Source organism: Bemisia tabaci, chromosome 7, assembly GCF_918797505.1.
Source record: "Bemisia tabaci chromosome 7, PGI_BMITA_v3".
Lineage (NCBI taxonomy): Eukaryota > Metazoa > Arthropoda > Insecta > Hemiptera > Aleyrodidae > Bemisia > Bemisia tabaci.
In genome coordinates, this window is record NC_092799.1 from 20,309,072 (window position 1) to 20,335,872 (window position 26,801).

General features: G+C 39.8%; 1 protein-coding gene across 2 annotated transcripts in view; it reads left to right on the forward strand.

The window, feature by feature from the left end:
- The first annotated feature begins 1,133 nt into the window (after positions 1-1,133).
- LOC109029618 (uncharacterized) overlaps positions 1,134-26,801 on the forward strand; it is a 98,349-nt gene continuing 72,681 nt past the window's right edge. Inside the window, exons 1-2 of one of the 2 annotated variants that reach the window (XM_019040154.2) lie at positions 1,134-1,750; positions 23,909-24,027. In XM_019040154.2, coding sequence (XP_018895699.1) covers positions 23,917-24,027 — 111 coding nt within the window. In that variant the 5' untranslated portion in view covers positions 1,134-1,750; positions 23,909-23,916. The remainder of the gene's footprint in view (positions 1,751-23,908; positions 24,028-26,801) is intronic. The other variant, XM_072303033.1, reaches the window with a different exon arrangement.

Below are 26,801 nucleotides of genomic sequence, written 5' to 3' on the forward strand. Positions count from 1 at the left end.
CATACAAGCCAAAAAAATTAAACAAATAATGTAAAACAAATGTACAAATACAAATTGGCATTATAATGTGTTGGGAGCTTACTTAGTTTGTTAAAAGAATGATCATTAAAGTTTCCAAAACTTATCCTACTTCAATGGATCAATGTTATTTAAATTCTGCACTTCTGTAGTCTTGCTCTGAAATTTTATTGATCAATACATCGCTTTTTTCCGTGTACATGAACGTTTTATGAAAACAAAAAACCATCCTTGGGCACTTGATCTGTTTGAACCTTCAAATCATCGCCAGTTTAATTTTTCATAGGTACAAGCTTCGATCAAACTGTATTTGGACAGAGCAAAAAGTTTAAACATCCCAGACTCGAAAAAATTCATGAAAAACTGAATATGAACATGAGGAAAATTTTTATTTGAATTTTTCTCGCAATTTTTGGCACTAATTGAATGGACGGTTTACGAATGATACCAAGCAGTTTTAAAACTTTGATACGGCGACTCAGGAAAAGTCGGAATAATGTTGATCAGGTAAATTGAGTTATGACGCGACGTTGGTTCTCTTGGTTGAAAGGGAAATATGTGTCCGAAAGTCTATCCAGAGCAATCAGCCATTAACCTTAGTTCATATGGATTGTCACGAACCATTGGATTAAGAGTTCATCTTCAACCTCCTTTCTCCCTTTAAATCCTCAGTAATTTTTATGTTATGTTAAGGAAATTTTAAGGTGCAGGTATAAGGGTCATCAAATGCAAGCTTCTGCAGCTTAAAAATGAGAGTTGAAGAGAGGGAGGATAAAATAATGAAAATTTTCATAGTTTCAATTCAGAATTATGCATTATTATGTAAGAAGACCGCTCATTTGAAAAATCTGCCAATTTTCATCGATTATAACTTGTGCGCATGCGCCTGCGCAGAGGCAGACGGGGCAATCGTGCGCAAGTGTCTTCCCCTCTTCCGTGCTTTTTCCTTTACCCCCACTCTTCGCTGAAGTGTATGCAACCCGCACAGCAATATGTTCTATCTCTTTTTATCACCTTTCGTTTCCGAAGAATCTATCTCTTTCTTTTCGTCTTGCGACGCAGACTGGGGCAACGACTGGGGACACCAGCTCTTGTTTTGTTTTTTGCTTTTCAGTGCTACATTATTGCTTGCGTCACTATCATAACAATTTCAGTTTCCAATTTCAGTCTCGTGTGCGATCTACGTCTGATAGTGTGTCGACTCTCTCGGTTCTTGTTCTTTTGCGGAATATTCCTCTTTTCAAGCAAGCGTCCAGCGACTTTCGGTGTCAATTTATTTTGATAAGATAAAATTTTACACCCCCAGTGCCTGCCTTCCCATCCTTCGAAAAACATTTGAGTTCGCTTCGATCTCGTGACATAGACTGCACATTGCTAGTTGTTTGTCCGGCGCTTCGAGGAGCATCTAGTTCCCGGAAAATAAGTGTTTTTCAAACTCTTTTCAGTCCTCTTACCTAAGGACAAGCATGAACTTACCTTAATCAAGTTTAACTGCTTAGCGTAGTGTTTCTAGTTCTACGTAGCTTTGTATCATACTTATCAGTTATTTTTAGTGTTTAAGTGCCCAAGGTGTTAAGTTCAACGCTCCCAGCACATGGTTACGGCGTGCTTAGAAGGATCTCGTTAGTTCTGTTTATTGTACCTGGCAACTGGTGGATTTGAGCCTCAGTGGACTCCAGCTGAGACCTCTCGAATTAATCTAATTGTCTTCCGCAAACAAGGATCTTACAACGTACGTTACTACCCTTCACTTTCCAAGTCGCTTTTAGAATTTATTCTATGCCTTTAGAACTACGACACAATTGTCACTGCATTGTGTCAAACTGCATCTGCTGATCATCAAAAGTTGGCAGCAGTACAGCCAGACATACTACCAATGGCCAAAGTGCGAAAGCACATATCTCCATCGCAGCGTTTCAAAATTTACCCTTAGTACTATTTTCTGTTTTTAAAGCCAATAAACAAGCCAAATTCATAGCTTGAAATTAATGCGAAATATTCTGTTAACAGAGAGGAAAAGTCAAACATGACAGGAAGTGTGCGACGTCGCAAATGGAGATATGTACTTTCGAACTTTGCCCATCAATATGAGCCTGGTCGAGGTAGAACTATGTTGCGCCGTGCTGACATTGTCATCCGGCCAGATGCATGTCATAAGTTTAAGTAGGATTAGGCTTACTTCTTGGCGAAGTGTTACCCAAGAGACCTATTGTTTTGTAAGTCCAAGGTTGATGTAGCCGCTAGCAAAATATCCGATTGTACCTTCCACAGGATCCCTTAATCTTTTATCGGGTACCAATTGTCACAATGGCAACGGTCAGGCCATCACTTTGGGATCACTTTGTTGGGAAGGGAATAACAGGAAGGTTTTAGAAATAGGAAGGAAACAAATAGTTAGGAACAGAGGGAACGGAGTTGGCCATGAAAGAGAGAGAGAAGGAACATTCTGAAGCAGTACCTAAGTATACGAGGTTGAGAGAGAAGAGAATCTAGCAACCTTGAATACAGGGGATTGTCAGAGAGTTTTATTTGGCATCAGAGAAAATCTTGAAAACCACCACGAAATTAGGGAATAATTTATTTCTAATCATGTCATTTTATCGTGGAGCTGTTACTAACTTTTCTGGTCGGAAAAAGCGGGAATTTCGGAACAAAATTGGCATGACCCACGCGCCTTCATTGGGAAAGTTTGCTGTCAAGAAGATGAGTCCACGTCAAACGAATCAATGATCGGGAAACCCTCTCTTCTTAGCCCAAAATATCATGAATTCATCAGGGCCCCCTGTCTGCCTAAAATTTGACTCTTCAAAGATTCTTGCCAAAAATGTTTTTTCAAAATCTTAAATAATTACGTAATTATTTTTTATAAAACGGCTGGAAATATCTGGCATGTACTGCAATATTGAGGAAAAAATTGCAGAATATTTTATACCTTAAAATACAGCTAGAGAAATCGCGCAAGCAGTATATTTCGCGATATCGAGATGGTATGACGCGTGATTTCTCTCCTTTTTTTCAAAACTGCTGGAAAAATCCAGTCTTTTCCGCGAGACAGATTAGAATCACGTGATCAAATGTGGTATCACGCGGAAATGAAGGAGAATCTTAGCTTCTCGTCTGTCTCAAATTACTGGCGTTTATGACGGTAGGTATTATGCTCGCATCGTTAAATGTGAAAATTAAGCGGACAGCCATTCGAACTTCGGAGTAGGTATGTGGTATCACGCGAAAAAGAAGGAAAATCTAAACTCTTCGTCTGTCTCAAATTGCTAACGTCTATAAATGCCGTAATATTCGTGGACTAATGCGTAGTTATTAATGTTTACACAAAACCGCTGGAAAAATCGTGTAGATACCGCAATATTGAGGTAAGAAACACGTAAAATTTTATTTTATTCAAAAATCGCGAATTTTCCCCCCATATTGAGGTGAATTCAAGTATTTTTTATGTTTTTTTTTCCAAATCCGTAGAAAAATCTCGTAAGTATATGCCGTAATGTTGAGGTGAAAAATTGGGAGAAATACTTTGATCCCTCATCAGGGAATGAGCTCCTGAAAATCAGGAAAGAATCAGAGAATGAGCATGGACAAGAATTGGATTACCTACATTTTGCAATAAGGAACCACTATTTCTGGCTCATAAAAAGTCATAGAAGCACCTTTCTGCATAGGGAAACGAATGGCATATATGTCGTTTCTAAAATGAGCCAGAAATAGTGGCTCCTTATTGCAAATGTGGTCCAATTCTAGACACTGTGTCCTCAAATCAATTTAGAGGAGTACTGTTTCAAATTAGCAACCGATTTCAATTCAGCTAAGTCGATGGGTAATCGGAAACCGTACCTTTGTTTCTTATTTTTTTATTTATCGTTCCCAGAAAATGATTTTAGGCATAGGCAGGTAATCCAATAATTCCATCTACCCGCTAAGTAGGAATTGGTAGATCTAGATTCTGTGGTTTTTCCAAAATAATCCGTTTACCCAGAATGCATCGCGCCAAGGCTGAAGATCTACCCTAAGCTAAATTTGTAAGGCTCCGTCCAACATCGAGAGCTGATCCGCTTTGAATCGTTACTTTTCTTGTCGCTAGGAAGAATCAATAAATTTCGTTGGTGCCGGTGTTGTGAATGCTGTCGATCACGTGATTTTCCCGCGGTACAGTCTCTTCGTGGCCCGACGATGCACAGTGGATCGGGTCATTGTAAGAAGTCGGACATAGTTTTGAATATTTAAAAACTCCTATCTTTATCAATAGTAAACACGAAGGTTGAAAAGTGATTCCATCAGTTTTCTCGTAACGTTTCCTTCAAGAGGCACCCCTTTAAATGTACAATATGACGAAGTGAACATCAAAGTTTTTTTTTTTTTTTTTATATTTCATTTTAAAGCAAAAAGCAAGCAATTCAAAGCAATTTTAGTCATAAATTTCATGTCCGATCTCTCTTAAAAGCTCGTCCTCGTCCCATTGTGCGACGTTCGATCCACGAGAAAATAGTCGAGCATCTCGTCAGATTGACAAAGTTGGGACTGTCAAGAATAATCTTCGCAAAAGCTGAAAATAAGACTTGGATTACGTTCGTTGGAAGTATTTTCATCGTCCCAATTCGTTTTCTGTTTTTCCGACTGATAAAAATTCGCTATTCTCTCGTCCTCATTATTCGGAGCGTATTTTTCCGTCTCGTTCGTTTATAAAATAATTGAATCAGTGAGAACGAAAACACACCAACTCGGTAACTCGAAAATACTCGATTTCCATTAAAGACGGTTAATTTACATAAAGATCATCGAAGTTAGCGCATCTGTCCTAACTTGGACCTTTAAAGTGTCCATAACTACTTGTCTTTCAACAGCAAAAATATTTTTCTTGAAGTAACTTCTTCACCCACTGTGCAGTTTTGAGCTTGTCTTGATTATTTTAATTTTTCCGAGTTAGTGTGTTTTCGTCCTCACTGATTCAATTGAGAGTGGCCCCGAAAAGTGCTAAATTAAAAAGAAATCAATTCGATGCGAACTGGTGAAAAATCAAAGAATGACTCCAAAGCAAGATGTATCCTGTTTTATACATCCGCAACAGGGAATTTCGCCGTGTTCGGATTTTACGGGAAAATAGTAATGCCTTTCGAAAATCGGTGAAATTCTGAAAACGCAGATCACGTAGCAGAAGACGATTTGGGCTTTTGTGGTGGTTCGTTTGAGCAAGTAATTGCCTTCGAAATTAGTGTAATAGAGACGAGTAAAACTTTATCTATATCAGACATCTGATTGCTACGTAACAATACTTTTTAATTGCGTGATATTACTTAAGTGAAAAGTCTCTGTCCACCAGACGAACAAGCGGAGGAGTCAAGTGAATATGTTAGTGAACAGGGCCGGATTTAGGGGGTGGCCACTTGGGCCGCGGCCCATGGCGATTTTTGTGAACGCCTAACCTGGGATTTTATGTGAGCAACCACCAGGGTGCATTCTTTAAATCCCTCGTCATTGATTCGTGATTCGTTAACCCGGTCTGCTCCAATACAATAAGTTTGAAGCAATCAGAAACGTAAGAAATTGTCTCTACACGCTCAGGGCCCTGTTTCACCGGGGTCTGAACTGACCGTAGGTTGAATTTTGATTTTGATTTCTGACTAGACTTCTTTTTAACGTTTCCGCCAGAGCAAATGACCGCGTTGAGCAGAAAGGAACCAAGCCACATCAGCTATTGCCAAATTTATTCGGGCGATTCATTTTTTACATGAAGAGTGTTGTGCAGATCTTTGTACAAATTTCCGTGAATTTTCTGCATTGTACGTAGCAAATTCCTTAAAAGTTTTAAAGGAATCCGCAATAACCTTCTCTTGTAAAATATTGAAGTGTCCACTTAAATTTGGCAGTAGCTGATGTGATGTAGCTTGGTTCTTTTCTGTTAAAGGCAGTCCAAATGTGTTTAGATGTGCGCTCAAAAAGTTTTACGTACCTGAAGTGTCTATGAAAAAACTCTGCCGCATTTGGCCATTTTTTCGGAAAATTGATAATGCCGCGGTAAAAATCAGCAATGTACAGCAATGTGTGTGTGTATCGGCAAATGTACTTCATCGACTAATCTGCAACCCTGGAATTAAGTTAAGGCTTAAGAGAAACAAACCTAGCGCCCTTACCCAGTACTATACCGCGCACGCGACGAAATTTAAGCGATTTTTATTATAACGCCTGGATGCAACTATTCGAGCTCCACGGATGTCCATGTTGCATACGTACGGGATTGAAGGCATTTTGATTCTGTAGGCACTCACCATTTCTCCCGCAGCGCGGCTCAGAGCTGGTGTCAAAATGAGAGAACACCTATAATTCTTCGCTTGTACACTACAAATATATCTAGGCACGAATAGGTGCACATCTACGAAGGATGTGAGTATCTTTTGTGCCTCAGTTTCGATTTCTTGACGTGCCACTGAGCAATAACTACAGACAGTTTTACTAAAAATACGTTAAGTTAATCATATAATGGAGATGCTGCATGCGTGAGGAATAAGCGATTTGACTACTGATTTTTATGTAAAAGTTCGCGAGAAACACGATGGTGCTACTGGTTTTCTCTGAAATTAACTCCCAAGAAGCACGCAATCTTTAGTTTTAACCCATTTGTACATCGATCTTTTAGAGTCAACTACGTCAAATTTTGAGCGTTTCGTTGCGCCTACACGTCGCTGCAGCACAATAAAAGCACAAAATGTAAAAGAAAAAATTAAAAAGCACTGGAAATCATTAAATTTGACACGGAACCACCAATATTTAAAAAAACACATTATATTATTATTCTCCTTTGATAAATTGATACATATTTTTTCCCCATCAATTTAAATGATAATAATCAATGCAGAGTGTGCTAACATTTCAAAATCATGAGTTAAAAAACGCTGACTATGCGAGTATATAAATATTAAAGCCGAACAGAGCGGAGCGGCGTGCTGCCAGCGCGAGAGGCTCACTGGCGCCTACAAACCTAAGTGGATACTTCACGCATTGCACAATGCTTGAAGTATCCACTTAGGTTTGTAGGCGCCAATGCGCGTTTCGTGCTGGCCACCCGCCCGCCGTGCGGCGGCCCCTGAAGCAGCTATTTCACAACAGAGGTGTTGCACAGTATTATACGAAATTGAACGTATTAAGAATGACAGGCATCCTTTAAAAGTACAGATCTTTCCTCGCAAAATAAATCAAGATACTTATCGTACACAGGAAAAATCTAAGAACCTGTAGCTGAGGCAAATATAGAGGTTTATCGGGTTCAGGTATAACAAGGTGGGAATTTCTTGAAAGATAATTAAGTCCTGCCACACCAAAGACGTGTAGAGAGTTTTAGTGAATTTTGTCTCATGGAATTGACGCTCTCCCATTTTTACCAAAACTCTCAACTATATATTATTCTCCGTTGTACCAAACAGACAAAAAAAAAAAAAAAAAAAAAAAAAAACCTCATTCTTCCAAGACATTATACATTTTCATCCAAAAACGTCGTGAGCAATTGTCGTTTGTATTTACATGTGGGCCAATTAACTTTGGGTGTCAACTGGCACGTGGACCAAAACTCCCGTGCCGAAAAACCGCGTGGACGTAAATTACTGGAAAAAACAGGTGCGCGGACAAAAAATCGTTGACGAAAATACGAGGGCTGTCCCAAAAGAAACCGGACTTTTGTCATAGAAGACGAACCAAGCGTCGTAATGAAGTTTTCTTGGGCTTGTTTCAAAGCTAATAAGCTACTGAAGATGCTTGTTTTTACAGAATGCAAAAATTCGTATTGGTAAGGAAACTACACGCTTTGGAATGAAGGAAAGTCAAACTCGAGTTGCGATTTTTGTCTTTATTTCAAGACAAATTTAGGTACAACTTAAGAAAAACCCAGGTTTTAAGTTAAAAATTCGTTGCTCTCTTATTCAAATGCTTAAAAGCTTACCAAGTCATAACCTATCCCCTTCAAAATACTTGCCAGCTTTGTCGATGCATTTTTTTCCACCGTTTCTTCAACTGGGAGAAACACTGTTGGAAATCCTCAGGTTTGAATGATCGCAATTCCTTCAAGGTGATCTGACCTGGCTCCGTGTGATTTTTTTTTATTTCCACGACATAAATTTACCTTGAAAGGTCGACGTTTTCAAACCATTCCGGAAATCCAAGAGAACACCCTGTAGGAATTGCGATCAATCAAATCTGAGGATTTCCAACAGTGTTTCTCCCAATTGAAGAAACGGTGGCAAAAATGCATCGACAAAGCTGGCAAGTATTTTGAAGGGGATAGGTGATGACTTGGTAAGCTGCTTAAAATGTTAATTTCCTTATTTTTAAGCATTTGAATAAGAGAGCAACGAAGTTTTTAACTTAAAACCTGGGTTTTTTTTTAAAGTTGTATCTAAATTTGTCTTGAGATGAAGACAAAAATCGCAACTCGAGTTTGACTTTCCTTTCTTCCAAAGCGTGTAGTTTCCTTACCAATACGAATTTTTGCATTCTGTAAAAACAAGCATCTTCAGTAGCTTATCAGCTTTCAAACAAGCCCAAGAAAACTTCATTACGACGCTCGGTTCGCCCTCTATGACAAAAGTCTGGTTTCTTTTGGGACAGCCCTCGTACGTCCTATAACCGTGTTTTCAGTTTTATAAAGAGTCCCCAAATAAAGTGGCAGCCCTGTCAATGTATTTTCTCCCTATCTTTGCCTAGAGAGTTTGTCATGATGTAGAGGTGGACTCTCAGGAAAGCGTGGGATGTCTCCTCCATTTTGGCCTCAACTTGATAGCTTTTTTTGAGCTTGGAATGTAATTTCAGAGAAAAGCAGTGGCCATCGTGTTTCTCGCGAACTTTTAAATAAGAATCAGTAGTCAAATCGCAAATTCCTCACATATGCAATATCTCCATTAGTCTTCTTGATTTTTGACACATTGACACTGTACGGTGAGGTGGCCAACATTCCAACATTCGGTAACATACTTTTGGTGAATGCTAGTAGAGTTCCCGCTTTTGCCAGCATAAAGTCCGTTGGTTATTACCATGCTCATATCATTGTCGTTCAAACCATACTTTTCTCCGGTGTCCTAAGCACGATTTTTACGATCTGTAGAGCAAAAATTCGTGCCTAGAAGAAATCTTCGTCGTAAGAATGAAAAGCACTCAGTGTCAGTTATTATGAATCCTCGCAGTGTAGCCTGCCGTTGCGCCGCGCTGTTTTGCGGTAGACGTTCCGTTGTGAAGGCCTGGAGAATCAAAACGCCTTCAATTCCGTGCGCATGCAACACGGACGTCCGAAGAGCTCGTATAGTTGCATCCAGGCGTTATAATGAAATTCGTCCAGTCTTCGTCGCGGTCGGTGCCAAGGGAGGGCACTTTGTTTGTCACTCGTGCACCTCTCTCTAATTACAGCGTCTTATATCGCAACTGTGTCAATTTTCCGGTGAATGCATTAATTATTTAAATGTATTGCAACGTTGCTGGTCTTCAAAATCGTTTCTTTAAAATTAGCAATTTTTTGGTCGGAAGAAATAACTATTTGCTGTTCCTGGAGATTTTTTAGATAATTATGAAGAAGCATCAAATTTTAGCAACGCATTTTTAAAACACTGTAATCATGCAAGATTCTTTATGCTAAAAGCGAACCAACTACTATGACTAAAATGTATTCACAGTGTTTATTGCGCCGCGCCGGTATTAGTCAACAAGAGGGTGTGACTTTCCTCCTAGCCGGCGACCGGCGGCCCATTGGTGCTGGTAGGGGTGAAGGGTTGTCGCGGAATGTTTGTGGATTTCAGCTGTGCGCAAGTTCAAGGATCGCCCGAGACAGCTCGATCGATGCTCAGCTGATTTCCCGCATTCGTGCATGACCCTTCCAATGCATGCCAATATTCGCTCCGAGAAAAGAAGTGGGAGGGATGAGGGGTTGTTGGAAGATCGTAGGCGTACAGTCTGTGGAGCAAAGTCAATACCGGATTGGCTACTGGTGCAATACACCCACCCCTTGAATCAATTTTTGTCTAAAGGCGAATGTCGGCGAGTAAATTTTGTCGATATTTTCAACCGGATCGGCAGGGTTGCAAACCTAACGCTCTGATGCTATCAAAAACTGAACTCAGCTGCGTGATGAATTTTGGCCAGTGTTTGCATCCATCCACTTTTCAGCCCACCTCGAGAATTTTGAATGTTGTCATCATGGATCACTAGACCAGGTACGAATTTAAACAATCTGATACATGTTTCTTGACAAGAATTTTACGTAGAACACGATTCGCGCAACGAAACTTACTGAAACCAACTCCTGACGAAGATATTAACGTTTTTATTTCACATTGGTACGAGGAATTTGAACTGCCCGCTCACAAGAAACTCAAAGCTCTACGTGAGTAAAAATTGCACACTACAACGGTTTCAATAAGCTTCTCAATCGAGTAATGTTCATTTCCCACCATGTCTTGTTCAAACTACAAGCAATTTGCTGCAGCTGAGTCAAAGCGTCAAGATTGAGGTTGCCAGATTTTTATACCGCAGAGATTGTCATGATAACGTTCAGCGCGCGATGTGAATCACGCAGAGCATTGAGTTTTCATGAGCGGGTGGTTTAAATTCACGCATCAAGAATCATTAAATATCTTTGGAAGGAGTTGATTTCGGTAATTTTCGTTGTGCGCATCGTGTTCTACGTGAAATTTTGGTTAAGTAGCATGTATCAGAATGCTGAAATTCGTACCTTGTCTAGTGGTCCTTTCGGACATTTTCATGGGCATTCGTTTAAAATTGTTCCATTTCGCTCCGGTTCAGTAAACACCACTGCTCGGTTCAGGAGCCGGTTAAATTATTGTGACGAGACTGTGGCATGTCATTGTTGTGCGGGTTGACTTTTAATCACGGAGGAAATGCGAAATGCTCCCGAGGAATGCGGTCAGCAAAGCCTCTGCTTCGTCAAAAATAGTTGAAGCTTTCCCCTCCCCCTCCCCTTTCCGCCGTTCTCCTAATATTGCGTGTTGCCTACCCCTTCGATCAAATACTCCTCATTTATTCCACACGCGACCGATTCTGAATATTCGACTGCTGAGTACACCAAAACATGCTAAACCGTCTTATCACGCAGTTGGATAACGTAAATCAATTCTATAACAAAGGAAAATGCAAGTTCAACTTTGGAGTAATAGGAAACTGGGAGAACACAATGAATAATCACACGGAGAAAAATAAATCGATATTACAAAAAAAATTGTGTTTGTCATAAAAGAGTCGAATAACATGTGAAGTCGTGATACAAGTTCATTACCTCAACAATAGTGTTTCTTGTCATGAGATTTAAGAACAGAAGAAGGTGAAATATGAGAGTAAATAATTAATAGGATACTATTTTCAAATATTTACAAGTGAATTAATTGAGAAGATTCAGAAGAAGGTAAAGTGGATAATTGCCGATAATGATAGGCCAGTAATAATTGCCGTATGAGTAGTCTCCATTTTTTTTTTTATTTATTGCTTTTGTTTAACAACGTACTTATTTCTTTTCTTTTTTTCATCGATCTGATTAAAAACTCAAACCGTCGTATCTTCGTGCGACAAGAACGTATGAGTTCAGTGAGTGACACATTTTGCTCTCGTGGCGCTACGGCTGTTTCAACGGCCAGGTCTGGATGCAACTCTTCGTGTCCTCGGGATGTCCATGTAGCATACACAAAAAATTGCGGGCGCTATGGCTTTCTTAAGCACAACGTATGCCTGCATTAATTAGCTTTCAGGGGTTTTCTACGTTGTATTTTCAATCGTGTTTACTATGAAATCGTCAGAGTTCGAATGAGCTGCATTCTATCACGGCAGCGTTGGGAAGTGGTGCAAATTGCGGAAATGATATCGTTAGTAATTTGCTGAATTGACACCCGCCATGCCTTAGCTGAAATATTTTTGGTTGGTTGGTTGGTTTCCATAAGTTTAAATGGTAGATCAATCGACGGATCGCGAAGTAGGCCTCGCCATTGACTTTCGTGAGTTTTCGCTTCCCACTCCGGGAAAAATCATGGGTCACTTCGGAAATGTGAAACTTGTGAAAGAGTCTACACCAAAAAAAAATCTCGGTGTATTTACAAAGAAAAGGGTAAAATTACCAAGAATTCAGGGTTCTATTTGATCCCAGTTTTTTCATGGTAAAATTACCACTTATGGAATTGGTAATTTTACCGAGAAATCTCGGTAAAATTATTGAACTTTCTCGGTAATTTTACTAGACCTTGGTAAAAACGCCAATATTTTTTATCGACTGTGGTAGAATTACCGAGATAAGATGGCAATGTTACCAGGAATTATTTACCAAGAAAAGTGGTATTCTGACCTGAAAAAAACAGTAATAATACCGGTTTTTACGTAAGCTTATCAGTCTGTCTTGGTAAAATTACCAATAATTGGTATAAAAAGTGAGATGTTAAAGGTACCAACGGACCTTGGTAAAAACGCCGAGAATTTTTTTTCAGTGTAAACCCTACTCGACGCCTCGCAAGCTTTGGCAGCTCATCCGCGGTTCGCATCGTGTTAGCACGGATGACGTCGTTGCACGATTAGTCTATCCGATACGGAAACAACGAGGACGTGTTAATCCTGATGGCACATAACGACGACACGTTGCCAAGGGATCCCTGGATTTCCATTTCCGTCGATTTGTGGCGTGCTTTCCGTTTATTATCGATTGATCCACCATTTAAACCCATGGAAAAGGATCGATGAACAGGGTGCTCGCATGAACACGTAATAATCGATCTTTTACTGTAGCTTCAAATGGGGAAATATCGATAATCGATTATTCACGCCTTGCGATTTCTGTCGATAACATCCCCGATCCCGAATCTACTCCCCGTTCCCCGTCCCTGTCTCGGCGGAGTTGGAGCGTGTCGTTGACCCATTTTCAAGCCTTCCTCCGCCTCCAAAAATACTGTCTCCAGTCGGAAACAACGCGTCTCATAGAATTTTCTTTCAATTTTTTGATGAAGAAAACAAAGCGAATTCTTCTCTCTTTTTTCACTTCCTCCCTCTGCTCTATGTTTATCTGCTTTTTCCCCTCGTATTCCACTTCTAATTTTTCCCCTTCCTCTTGTTCTCTTTTTTCCCTCTCATTCTTCTTTTTATGCTTTTCTTCTCCTTCCTCTTTTTTCTTCTCTCCTTCATCTTCTTTTTTTCTTTTTCCTCTTCTTTGATTACCTCTTCTTCTCCTTCTTATTTTTCTCATCATTTTCTTCTACTCACCCGACCTTTTCCCGTTTTCTTCTTTATCCTCTCCTTCTTTCTCCTCCTCATTCTCTTCCCTTTATCTTTTCAATTTTCTGAAATAGTTGTGTAAAACTGTATGTAAGTACGCTGAACCAAGATTAAGCGAGAATTTCAGCGGTTCGTCCTTCGAGTGGAAGAGGTCTTTTTTACTAATAAGTATCATTTTTTCAAGCCGGTTAGTCACCCTCGAATGCGTAACTCCGCCCCATTCTCAGTAATTTTTTTGCATGAAAATTTGGAAACTTTTTCGCGTCATACTATGATTTTCGCCTTTTTTTCAACTGTCCGAGGGCCAAGTTCTCCAGTGATGGCGTAAAGCTCATTCTTTAAGGCCTTTTGAAGGTACACACGCATATCTGACGTGATCCACGGCGTAACTAGTCTCATTTGTCCCGAACCTTTTTGTCTCAACTTGTCGGGAAAATAGAATTGACGTCAAATGATTAGCTTTTACCAGGAACTGCCGCAATTTTCCGAAACTCTTCGGGGATCCTGACTAGTTAACTCAGTCTGGCTGCGACGCAATTTGACGCTGTTCTGAAAGTACCTATTTTTGCTCCTGAATCATCGCTCAAATTCCGCGATTTTCACTTCCTCAAAATCGTATACATCATTGAGTTCCTTTGAAATCTGCGACAAAGCGTACTCATCCCGTTTTTTTCTCCTTTCAAAAATTTTTACACACCTATTTCATGGCTTTGTAACTAGAAATGCTTTTTTTTAAAAGATCTGTGGTCTCCAGTTGGCAATATCGTTGTAATTTAGGTTTTAGGCAACATTAAATTTTCCTTGACCAATTTTCTGCAAGGTTTCTGGCAGTCCGGAAAACCTGAAAAATAAGGGAATTCGTAGCGATCGGGGAAAATTCAGGGAATTGAACAAGTTAGTAGCGCAATGGCTCCTGTATGTCTATCGTTCCGGGTGTTGGTACCTTTTGAAAAACTTCTGAATTGCTTTTTTCGGAATTTGAATGCCTATAATTGGAATGTTTGTCTTATGCTTTGCGAAAGTCAGCTTAAGTACCTAGTATAAGTTTTGTACGAAAGTCAAAGAAGTCAGGGAATTTTGAAAAAAAATTCCTCGTCAATCAGGCGGTATAACTACTTGTCGAAATAGCAAGCTATCAACTCGCTGATTTTATTTTCATCAGGGAACTGTAATAGTTTGAAAAGTTTACTGATTTATCTTCTGATGACCCACAAAAATCAGAAAAAAATGAAAAAATCTTACACACTCATACTCTCGTTAAACATTTAGGGTTGCCACAGTTAGGGAATACCGGAAAAACCGAGAAATGTCAGAGAATTTTAAAACTTATAGGGAAAACCGGGAAATGTCAGGGAACATTTGTTAAATCTCCTCTATTTGCCTTTTAAAATGAGTTTGCGGTTTCGAACTACAAATTTCGCCTGAAAATTATTTTCAATTATGTCTTCTTAACCATTCGCCATATCTTCAATTGTCAGGGAATTTCACGAAAATGTGTCAGGGAAATCAGGGAAATGTCAAGGAATTTCACTCTCCAAATTCTGTGGCAGCCCTGATTGAATTTTTTACAAGCTATAATCCCGCATTTTTGGAATGTTGTTAAATCCCCTGGCCTTGGGAACCTATGAATTATGAAAACATCGTGTATAAGCGAGCCACGTCGCGTCGTTCCGGGGCCTTTCAATTTGGTGGTCCGCCAAGAGGACCTGGGGGTTCCACCACTCGTGTCCTGTCAAGTTAACAGTCGTCAAGTTCATTTGCCGGTCAGGTTGAGAGTTTACGAATGCTGCTTTTAGTGCTGTGGTCATGGTGGTTCATGATCAAGGAAACGCTATTTGTGGAGAGGATTGGCAAGTGACGCGTCTGCATTCCTGATACCGGCGGCGCGCGCGCCGCGCGTCCATGTCTGACGTCGCCCCACCTCTCACACCTACATTCAAACTCGTCTGAATGGGTCTTGGTGGAGAAGGTCCAGCTCTCGCGTTTTTAACCTTATACCTCGGTTTTTTGCCCGCGGATAGTGCTAGATTTTTTTTTTTCACCTGTTGCGAGGTCGATTTCGGTGCCCGTGAGGGGAGGATTGAGGGACACCCTAAGTCCCTAAGGTTTACGAAAAGAGACCCATGGGAGGACCCCTGAACATTTTTAAAAAAAATATGTGTTCAGGGTTGCCACAGTCAGGGAATACCAGGAAAACCGGAACATTCCAGGGAAATTTAAAACGTCAGGGAAAACCGAGAAATGTCAGGGAAAATATGTCAAATCACGTTCATTTGGTTTCTAGAATGAGTTTGAAGTTTCGAACAACAAATTTTGCTGGAAAACTATTTTCAATCATGTCTTCTTAACCACCTGTCATATCTTCACTTGTCAAGGAATTTCACCAAAATGTGTCAGGGAAATGTCAGGGGATTTCATTTTATAAATTTTGTGGCAACCCTGTCTAATGGCATTTTTAAGTATATATGTCCAGCATTTTCCGCCCATTTGTTCATTAAAAATAATATGAAAAGTTGGAGAAATAAATTTACAGGTTCTCTCGTTGTCTTCAGTCAGCAGTGATTCTTTTACAGATGTGTTTTTCACATTAATAAAAACTATTCGTGCTTCCCGATAGTCATGTTGCCTTTGCAGCAAAGTAGAAAGCGAACTTCAGGTGGACCGTACAGAATGGGTTCATAACATAGTCTAGCGGTTCAAGCGGAGCCTATGAAGCGATACCAACGTTTATTTTGCGGTCAGGCAACTATTCGCGCTCTCCGGTATGTGTGTTGCCTATGCAACGAAATTGAAGGGGAACCGCAAGTGGACGGTACCTACCATTGATTAATAAAATCGTACATTGGTTCAAAATGTTGCCCATACAACAAGATTTGTTTTTTTGGGGAAGGGGTGGAATAGGTTTCGCGTCTCAAAATTTGTTTGCAGTATCCGGACCCCAATTACACGGCACTCGGCACTCGGCACATGGTGGTTCGAGTCTATATAATAGGAGAGGTCGAACAAAATTTGGAAACTTTAAAAGCTTATAACTCCGTTAATACTCAATTTTGAGGTTCTAGAAGTGGGTTCATTAGTTTCATCGTGAACATTTCTTCTGGAAGCACCCCTTGAAATTTAAAATGTAACGAAATAAACATCAAAATTTACAGTTTTGGTGAACAATTTCATGTCCGACCTCTCTAATTGACTCGATCCAATGTGCGGCACCGAGATTTAATCCTGGCTACCAGAATCAGGTTAAACTGCCGAAAGCTCGGAACTTTATACCGAACTCTCGGCATTTTTGCCGAAGTATATAACGACCGGATCCGAGGGTCTTGACCGTAGATGCCGAGTTTTTCCGGGTGCGGAGCGAATATTGCCCAAAATTATTTCACAACGCGGAATTAAATGCTTTCCGGATTTATTCAGAGATTTTTCACAGCGTGATTAACTTCCCGGTTGTCCTTTATATCTAAGGCTTTCTCAGCTGATGATTGTGCATCATGAGGTTCATTTTATGGCAAGATACTCTTTTCGAAGCATACAATTCAATTTCTTGAACCTCATACTTAGTAAAAGCGTGTTACCTTATGTAGTATTTGCCTCGCTTGCCTATCTCCTGAGTTTGATGGTCATAGAGAGCGATTAGGAAAACAAAATTTTACCCTATGCTCCAGAAAGTTAATTTATTACGCACAAGATAATGGAATACTGATTAACGAAGATCTTCTCTCATTTTGATTCTTCTTTTCCACCTTATTTTTTCTTTACTCTTTTTCTTCTTATGCTCAATGTTACCTTCACGTCTAATCACAATGTCAATGCCTTTTTATTTTTGCCCTCTTAATCATCGGAATAAAATTTATATACTTCTACAGTTTGTTAATCCGAATTAATTTATGTTATCATTTGACATCCGCATGGCCACTGAATAATCCCGCGCTTTAAATTATCGGTATTTAAATTATCTTACCGCTCCGACTTAACACAATAATTCCTGTTGAATTGGTCAGCGCAATAAAAAACGTCTCGTTGCGGCGATAAAGCGGCGAAAAAAATTCATAACAATTTATGAGCTTGTGCCTCGAAATAGGTTATCTATTTTAAGTTATTCCGGTCATTCACAGAACTGGAAAGCCCTGCCTAGCACGTTACAAGTTCGTTTTCATTTGATCCGTGAACGTAGCTAAAAACGTACATCAGCGTTGCCAACTGCGGTCTCACCTTTCGCACTGAACGATTATGTAACGCTAACGCGATTTCTAGGGTTTTTGAACCCTTCTCTTGAATAATGGTCATTTTTCCGCATTGCCGCGCTGAAGAAGAACGCCGCTTAATGGAGCGAGTCAATGGGAGAGGTCGGACATAAAATTTTTGACTCAAACTGCAAATTTTGACGTTTCTTTCGTCACATTTTACATTCTAAAGAGTGTTTTTGGAAGAAAATTTCACGAGGAAACCAATGAAACCACTTTTAGATCTTCAAAGTTTTGTATAAACGGAGTTATAAGCGTTTAAAGTTTCCAAATTTTGTCCGGCCTCTCATAATGACTCGATCTACCGTCCACCGTGCGCCGTATGAAAATTCGACCATTGCCACATTTCCTTTGATTAAATGTTTATTTTTGAGGAAAGTTATGAAAAGATTTCCTCGAAATTTTCAGGAACTTAGGGCGAAATTCCGAACAAAATTATCTGAGAAAAATGAAAGAAAACTATTCATGAGTTGACCAAAAAATTCGTGGTTTATCATAAGATTATCAGGGAATTATCATCCTCCTTAATCACGGACGTGGTGTCGCTTTAATTTTTTTTTCCGGTAAATGGGGTATGTATTCTTTTGGGATCTCGTAGTTTGAGCGGTTTTACACCCGTCTCTCCCCCCCCCCCCGACTCCTTAACAGTGTCCTTATCGATTATCCCCATCCTTTATTATAATTCAGAAGGGTCGTCACGCCCTCGACGAATGCTTCAAGTACATATAAAATCCGGGAAGCAATAGATTCTCAAGTGGGGAACACACCCGTCTTTCTCCCGGGTGATCTCGCCCGAGTGTTTGATTATAAATTAAAAACTCCGTAATCACATAAGTCCACGTCGCACCGTTTGCAAATTTTCACGATGTTGTTTTGAAGGTCATCCAGGTCTCCTTCACTGATGTTACTTGATAATGCTGAAAGACTAAATGAAAGCTGAAGAAAGTAAGTCTTCGGCAAGAGATGCTATATTTCAATAAAATGGTGGCCCATAGTGTTTGAAACACACGCCGGTCAAACAGCAGTTTGCCGGTAAGGAATCGCCTTTGGTCGCTAAGAAATGAAACTCAGGGCCTGATTTACCTACTTGCCGCCCATGGGCCGCCTGTATTTTGCCACCCCCTTCTCACTCGTTTTGAAACTCATTAAAAACCATCAAGTGAACGTGCCAGGGGGGAAAGGTGCATAAGACGCATTTGCTCGTGCTGGACACATTTTTTTGGGAAAGCCGTGTCAACACTACTAACAAAAGTTCACGGAATCTTTCGCAAATGTTAAGTTTCGTAAACCTATCTCTGTGTGGACAAGGCCTTCCATTCATAAGAAATGAACGTATAAAAATTATGAAAGAACAAACACATATGTGGTTTAACGATTTTAACTTCCGCCGCCGCGCCGCGCGGACCACACCGCATTTGGCGCAATGCATAAAGTATTCCGACAGTCTTGTAGGCGCTATGCGTTTTACGCCGACCGCTGCTGAACGCACTGTGTTGCACGCAATGCGTGAAGTATTCACGCAGTCTTGTAGGCGCTATGCGTTTCACGCTGACTGCAATGACCGCACAGTGTTGCACGCAATGCGTGAAGTATTCACGCAGTCTTGTAGGCGCTATGCGTTTCACGCTGACTGCAATGACCGCACAGTGTTCGATGCAATGCGTGAAGTATTCGTGCAGTCTTGTGGGCGCATATATGTTTTACATGCCGATCGCCGCGCCGAGGGCTTCTCCCTTTCATCTCAAGTCCTCGTCATCATTTCTCTCTAAGGCGCGCCGTTCCAGGCCAAATTGCGTGTTTGGTTCCTCTCTAAACTCGACTAATTAAAGGTGTTGTCGCTTGTATCACTAAGAGACGACAAAATTAGAAATTACTATACTCTCAGGATTTTGTTGCCTTTCCTCGTTTGTAATTTGTTTTTCTAAATCCGATTTTGTTTTATACCTACACTTAAAAAAATTGCAAATTTTTACCGCCCCTTAGATTTGTCACCATGGGCCGCGGCCCATGTAGCCACCCCCTTAATCCGGCCCTGATGAAACTAGCGACCAAGTCTAGCCGTTAAGAAAATCGTTGTTAAACTCCGTTTTTGGGATTTTTCGGCGTGTTCCTGACTCGAGGCATTTCGAAAGGGCAATTTTTCATTTTGGCTTTGGCCCCTAAGAAATCTGAGATGGTCTGTAAGAAGAAAAGTTGCAGGCCAGATGGCTGCTAAGACTTCATGCCTAGTTTCAAACACTGCTGGTGCGTCGATTGTTGAGTGTGATTTTGAGAAAAACCAGGTATCACCTCGACAAAGTTCATAATTACTCAGGACCGCGTTGGCTGAAGAAAGTTTGAACTGACGTGTTAAAAAGTAATAACGAAGTTTTTAAGACAAATCATAACCATGTAACAACGATATCGAGATTTTGCTCGGAATAATTACCATCTCAGCTCTCCAAAAAGTTCTTTTGAAGAACTCATGCACTGGAGTCGACAGTAGCATATTATGAGTTATCCGGTTATTACTACTAACCAGAAAATCAGCTAACAGAAACTTGAGTCTTCAATTTATGAATGACTCGGAGCTTGAGTTTTATTCAGCAGTGAAGGTTCTTTGTTGATTTCTCGTTGTGGATGAGTCTTAGCTACCGATTTTTAGCACGTGTCAAAATATTTAGCCTCTCATTTTTATGCCATTTACATTTACTCTTCCTAATCATATATTTGATTACCTTTCATCGCATCCACGTTTTCCCTCGATTCTACGTTTGATTGAAAATTCAAATTTTCCGTCACTTTTGTAGGAGATATGAAGCTTTGAAGAGCACCCAAGAAAATTTTCCACTGTGTACCTTATTTCCTCGACAGGTTAAAATATTCCATGATCCTTTCTCATGCCTAGCAATCGCAATCATACACCTAGCCGCGGTTGATTAGCTGATCGCGTGCCGTCGAATGTTTACTATGCTCGTCCTATTTGAGTCATCGGCGAGCGTAAAAATAACACTATACACGTATCATCGCTGTGTAACAATGTAGAACACGGGCATCGTATCAAACTTCCTATGAAACCTTTCCAAGCGTCATAATGGCGTCATGTTAAGAAAACACGTGTGTTAATAAGAAAACAAAATTCGAAATATCAGAATTTTGTCTGGAACCTTCTTTCATATCTTTTAACGTCCAATTGACGCAACACGTTACTTGGGTGAATTTCTTCAACAGAACAATCAGGGTCCATCTCCATATCTATCGACGATTCTCGAATGTTGGCAACACTGTTTTGCCTCCATTTAAATACATGAAAAACAATCGATTGTTGGTGAGGCAGCTTGCCTCACCTAAATTCGATACTTTCAATGGATTTAAATGGAGGATAAGCAGTGTCACCAACTTTCAAGAATCGCCCGTGTATGTTGCAGGCAAATTGTCGAATCAAGCTATTTCTCAAATGCCCGGGCAAATGGTCAAACATTCTTACCTATATTGAAATTCTAATTCTCTTGCTAATTTTAACAAAATAATGCATTGCTTACGCAAGAAAGGAATCTCTGTAGAAATTTGCATCATACGATGATATTTTAAACTGTCGTGAACAAAAATGTATGTTAAAATTGTATAATTAGATGTAAAATTGTTCTACGTCACAAAGCACAGAATTTATAAAAATTTACCTTCAAAATTTTATGAGAAGCATGTAATCAGGAAGAAACAAGGGGAGTTCGTAGATCTGGTGAGTATTTTTTCCCGAAATATTGAAAACTCGCACGCTTTTGATCACGAATTTCCGAAATTCCATAAATTGTCAAAATTTGTCTACCTATCTGCCTAGGCCTTTGATAAAATGTCTGATTTTGACTTTTTGCCTGCGACTCGTAGGAAGAATTACTACAATGAGCACCACAAGCAGTTTTGCAAATATGAGACGTTTGTGCCATAATTTTCATGTCTGTGCCGTATTATTGTATAGGAATTGCAGATGAAACCGAGGTGAACATACACCGTAACCGTACGAACAATACATAAACCTGGTTTTTCGACCTTTTTTGGAGTGAGGTTTTCCAAGAGGGGGAAATTAATTTTGCGATTGTGACCTATCTTTGCTCCCAAGCATTGTCAGAAAATGGTTTTCCGCGCGCCATGAAAAGAGGACAGCCCGAAGGAAAATGAAAAAAGACATATAATTGTACATTTTTTGGATCATACTAATTACGACCTCCATTCCAAAATTGTACATTCAGAACTATTTTCCTCGACTCTCAGGCGAAAACGTTTCGCTCACTTTCCCGACCAGGGAAAGCTAGCCGCCATGCTTGCAATTAGTTTTAAAGGGAGACGCGAATTATTTGCATTTTTCCAATTTTCCCCGTGTTATTTCCTCTCAATATAGACCCGTTCAATCACTCTTGCCATTCGATGTCTCAGGCTACTGCACAAAAATTGCGTTGCGCTCATTCACATCTCAAGTGCCGCCATGCACGAGCCAACGTTGCATAACTTTATTTTTACGTGAGCCCTGAAAAGCGTAGAGTCATATAAACAGTAGGGCTTACTTCTACAAAATAGTAACGTTTTCTTGTAAGAGGATGGAGCGACAACATGCCGGCTTGCACCGGTTTGCTGTCGTTGACTCTCGAAACTAATAACTATTGGGATAGGTCGTTTGGAAGCGCGCTACCGAGTTGCCAAGATTAGCTATCCGAGCTGTTGTAGTGTCTCCCGGGTGTGTCGTGCTGATTTGATTTATTTTTATCGCAGCTTTTTGATACAATGTCAACGTCCGATGAGACCATTTGATTCGATGAATATTTTGTCGACATCTTTTTATTCGCGCAATAGATCTTTTACTATTTTGTGTCCTCGCTGGAAAAAAAAAAAACCACATTGGATCCAGAGTCCAGACTCTTGAAAACATTGACAAGAAAAAATACTCTTGATTCAATCGGATTTTTGCTTGAATCAAAACGAAATCCGCTTAAATAAAGAGGCTTGATTCTTGATTTAAGCTAGATTCTGATTGAATCAAGAGAACTTTTTCTTGTCGATGTTTTTAAGAGTCTGGACTCTAAATCCAATGTGTTTTTTTTTTTTTTTTTTTTTTTTTTTTTTTTTTCCAGTGCTCGCAATCCCCGCTTGTAATTGTGAATCAACCTATACTCTATTCCAATGACCTGATCTCGTTCTTGGCTGTACAACCTATATGAGGTTCGCTTAATTTCTGCGTGGTTGCCGCAATCAGGGAATACCGGGAAACACAGGAAATGTTCGGGAAAATGACGAAAATTTTAGGGAAAACGTGTTAAATCACCTTTACTTGCTTTCTAGAACGAGTTTGAGGTTTCAAAAAACAAATTTGGCCTAAAAACTATTTTCAATCATGCCTTCTTTACCACCTGTCATTTCTTCAAATGTCAGGGGATTTCACCAAAATGTGTCTGGGAAATCAGGGAAATGTCAGGGAATTTCATTTTCTAATTTCTGTGGCAACCCTCTCTCTGTCAATATAATTTTATCTGTGTAGATGTGGGTGTAGCCGTAGATGATAGGTAGACAGATCTACAGATTATGTGAAGAATGTAGGATGAAAAAAGCCTTTTCGACTTTCAGAGAACCGCAAAAAAATAACTTTTTCCTAAAGTTAAGACCAGTCATGCAGTGGGATTAGGCTTAAAAATGTCGAAGTTCAAGTCGATATAAATACGCATCAGATTTCCAGAAGGAAAAATGCGTGACTTTTTTAACGTAACTTTTTTAAATCATTATCAATTTCACCAGGATTTATGCTCTTCTGATCCTATGCAATTACTCTTTACAGGCGTATAATTTTAGAATTTATTTTTGAAGGACACAGTAAATATTATAGAAGCATATTATAGAATCCTCTTGCAATAAGGACCTTTGAGTAAATACATTTTTTTTTTTCACTTATACACGGAAAAAAAGCATGAAGTTGATGGATGATATGCACATTACACATGTCCAATTATTTGTGGTAGTACCCCAATGAATTATGGTAGCACCCAAATTAATTATGGTAGTACCCTAATAAATTAGGTAACTAACCCAAATTTTGCGGTACTAACCTAACTTGAGTTGCGGTACTAATACAATTAATTAGAAATGTCCATATCATCCAACAAATTGGAGTAGTACCACAATTTTAGGGGATAACCCCTGACACTTTTTTTTCCGTGTACTAAATTTTTTTAAAGTATAAACTCTCCACTAGACCCCTAAAATCGTATTTTTGCCAATTCCTTTTCACTATGAATGCGGCTTAAAAGCCTTATTCATTAGTTCTCGGCCTCATTTTCGTCATAAAGTGTCTTGTGCCCTTGTGCCCTTTTAATCCTATACGGCTTCATGTATAAATTACAGACATTTTCTCTGTATCACTTATCTATGTATTTATTTCTGTTTAGGTTAGGTAATGAATAATTGGTCTTTCCCGCCTAACGATGGTCTGTACGACTCGTCGCTGGAGAAGGAGGCTTGTGGAGTTGGGTTCATCGTCGCCATCGACGGCAAACGATCTCACAAGGTAAGCTCACCACTCACCACAGATTAAAATGATCAAATCACCTGAATTATCACGAGAATAGCGCCACAACCTCCAATCATTCAGCGCTACTTTCAGTAATAATAACAGACACAATGATTTCAATCGGACATCATGTTCCTTCCCATTGAGGTTTTCAAATGCAAATATTTTCTCTCGATAATTTTATTTTCTCTTAGGCATGTCAATTGCCAAGGCGCACTATGCCGTTGAGAGTGCCAAAGAGTTTGGAATCTGGATCCTGAGACTTTTTTCCCCAATTTGGCAAAAACTACTATGTTGTAAAGGACGGTCTCAAAAATAGCAGAATATACATATCGACGGTGTAAGTCGCAACCACGTGTCTTGTTTGCGGTGTTTGTAAATCTCCGCTTCTATATTTTTCTTTAAAGGAGAGCAAATATTGACATTATTCCTTGAAGTTTTTGCAGAATTTTCTTCGCACAGGGAAGAAAAATCACGGCAGTTTTAAAGAATGGAGATGTTGCATATGTGAGGAATTTGCGATTTGACTGTTGATAATTAAGTAAAAGTTAGCGAGAAACACGATGGTGCTACTGGTTTTCTCTGAAATCATCTTCCAAGCTCAAAAACAGCTCTCAAGTTGAAGCCAAAATGGAGGGGATATCCCACCCTATCCTGAGAGTCCACTTCTACTTTAAAACAAACTCTCCATGCAAAGATAGGGAGCAAATACATTAGCAGTGATGCCGTGTTTTCAGTTTTTGAGTCCTCGAAAAAAGTGGCAGCCCTGTCAATGTATTTGCTCCCTATTTGTCTTGATGTAGAGGTGGACTCTCAGGATAGCGTGAGATATCCCCTCCATTTTGGCCACAACTTGAGAGCTTTTTTTGAGCTTGGGAGTTACTTTCAGAGAAAACCAGTGGCCACATCGTGTTTCTCGCGAACTTTTACATAAGAATCAACAGTCAAATCGCAAATTCCGCACACATGCAACATCTCCATTGACGTCGAGTAGTTTTCCATTTAAAAAATAAAGTATGACAGGAAGTCTGTGACGTCGCAAACCAAGATACGTGGTCGCGGACTTACACCGCACCGTCGATGTGTGAGTATGAGTTCGTGTAACAGGGGTGTGATGAGTATTGCTACATGAGACAGCGTTCAAGTTTAAATTTTACATGTTCCTCCTGAAGGATGTAGAAGTTAAGTGTGCGCAAATATGTTTTTTGGCGAGTTCAAACAGTCGTAACTGATAAAGGCGTGCCTCACTTCTTATCAGGAATAAATTTTGCTTGTATTGTTGTATCGTATCGTACACCGCATGGGCGCCGCGCCGGCCGGCGCACACTGTGGTATTTGACCGAAAAACCTGGCCAAAACCTCAATTTTAAATTTTTTTTTTTTTGGAAAACCAATGTGATATTCGAAATCTACACCGTTTTTTACCCCAGTAGCCATGTATGTGCCATTTTTCGAGTGGCTCAATTTCCCGCGAAGAGACCACGAAGTTACCTATTTCTCAGCGATTTTTTTGATATGTTTAGACGCGCTACTCGTCGATCAGTTTACTTCAACTGTGCGACCATGGGAGGGAAGTTCGGCGATATGCAACACATTCTTAAGGGTATATTCTACACAACTAACCACGGTATTTTCGAAATTTCTTTTTTTAGTGATTTTGACAGGAGGTTGAAAAGTGATGTAAAAGTAAACGTTTTTTTCGAATTTCACAGTCCGATTAAAAATTTCTCTCAACTGTTCTCAAGCGGTTTCAGGCGGAATGTTATAGTCCGAAGTGGGTATTTTCAGGATTCAGGGTCGACAGACTGAGGAAAACTGAGGAAATTGAAATTTTTGACTTCAAACATGGACTTTTGAGCGATTTTCACAAACATGAATGGGAAAAATTATGTCGATGCTAACGACTGAAATTGTATTTTTCCAACAGCTCTGACCCATTTAGTACCAATTGGGTGATATTCGGTCACGCAACCTGTTTCTTTGGCCCCTACGCCCTCGAAAGAGGGATATAAAAAAAAAATTTGAAAGCGGATGGGAGGGTCACTTTAAAGTCTTGCAAAAGTGTTGAATCCGTTATCTGACAATCTCTTCGTGCATTATCCTTGAGTATAGACATATTTATGCCATGATTTACTCTGACAGACAATTTGAGTCCATGCGGCCCCGGGGATGGGGCTTTAAAAGTGGCCCTCTGGCACCATGAAATTATGCTGTGAGGCACATTTGAAGCCTCGTAAAAGTGAGATATGTGGTTTTCTTACGAATTTCGTAGTGAAGTGCCTCACTTTGAGATGTGGACCATGGGTTAGGAAGGAACCCATCAAAATGAATCATTTTCACAGGTGCTTTCTGTCCTTACAATGGTTCTTATTATGATAGAACTCATTTTCATCTTATAATTTATCCTCAAATCATCATATGGAGGTCCCGGCACGTTCATTCTAGCACTAATTTTGATTCAAAACTGTCAAAAATCTTATATCTAGAATGATTCATATTAATTTTTTTGAGAAATGTACAATTACTCCTCAATGTGAGAGATCGGCTGTTTCGTCAAAAATTTTGAAGTGACTTACGCTGTTTTAAAAAAAAACCATTAATGAGGTAATAGAAAGTCCTTATCTCGAAAAGTAGACCATAGGTGAAGGAGAAACTCGTCTAAATGCACCGCTTCAGTTAGATTCTTTGCGTCCTTTTAAAGACTTTTTGGAGGGCTTCTTGCACCCTCTTTAAACTCTCCGCAAATTGTCATATGATGTGTTAGGTGGTTA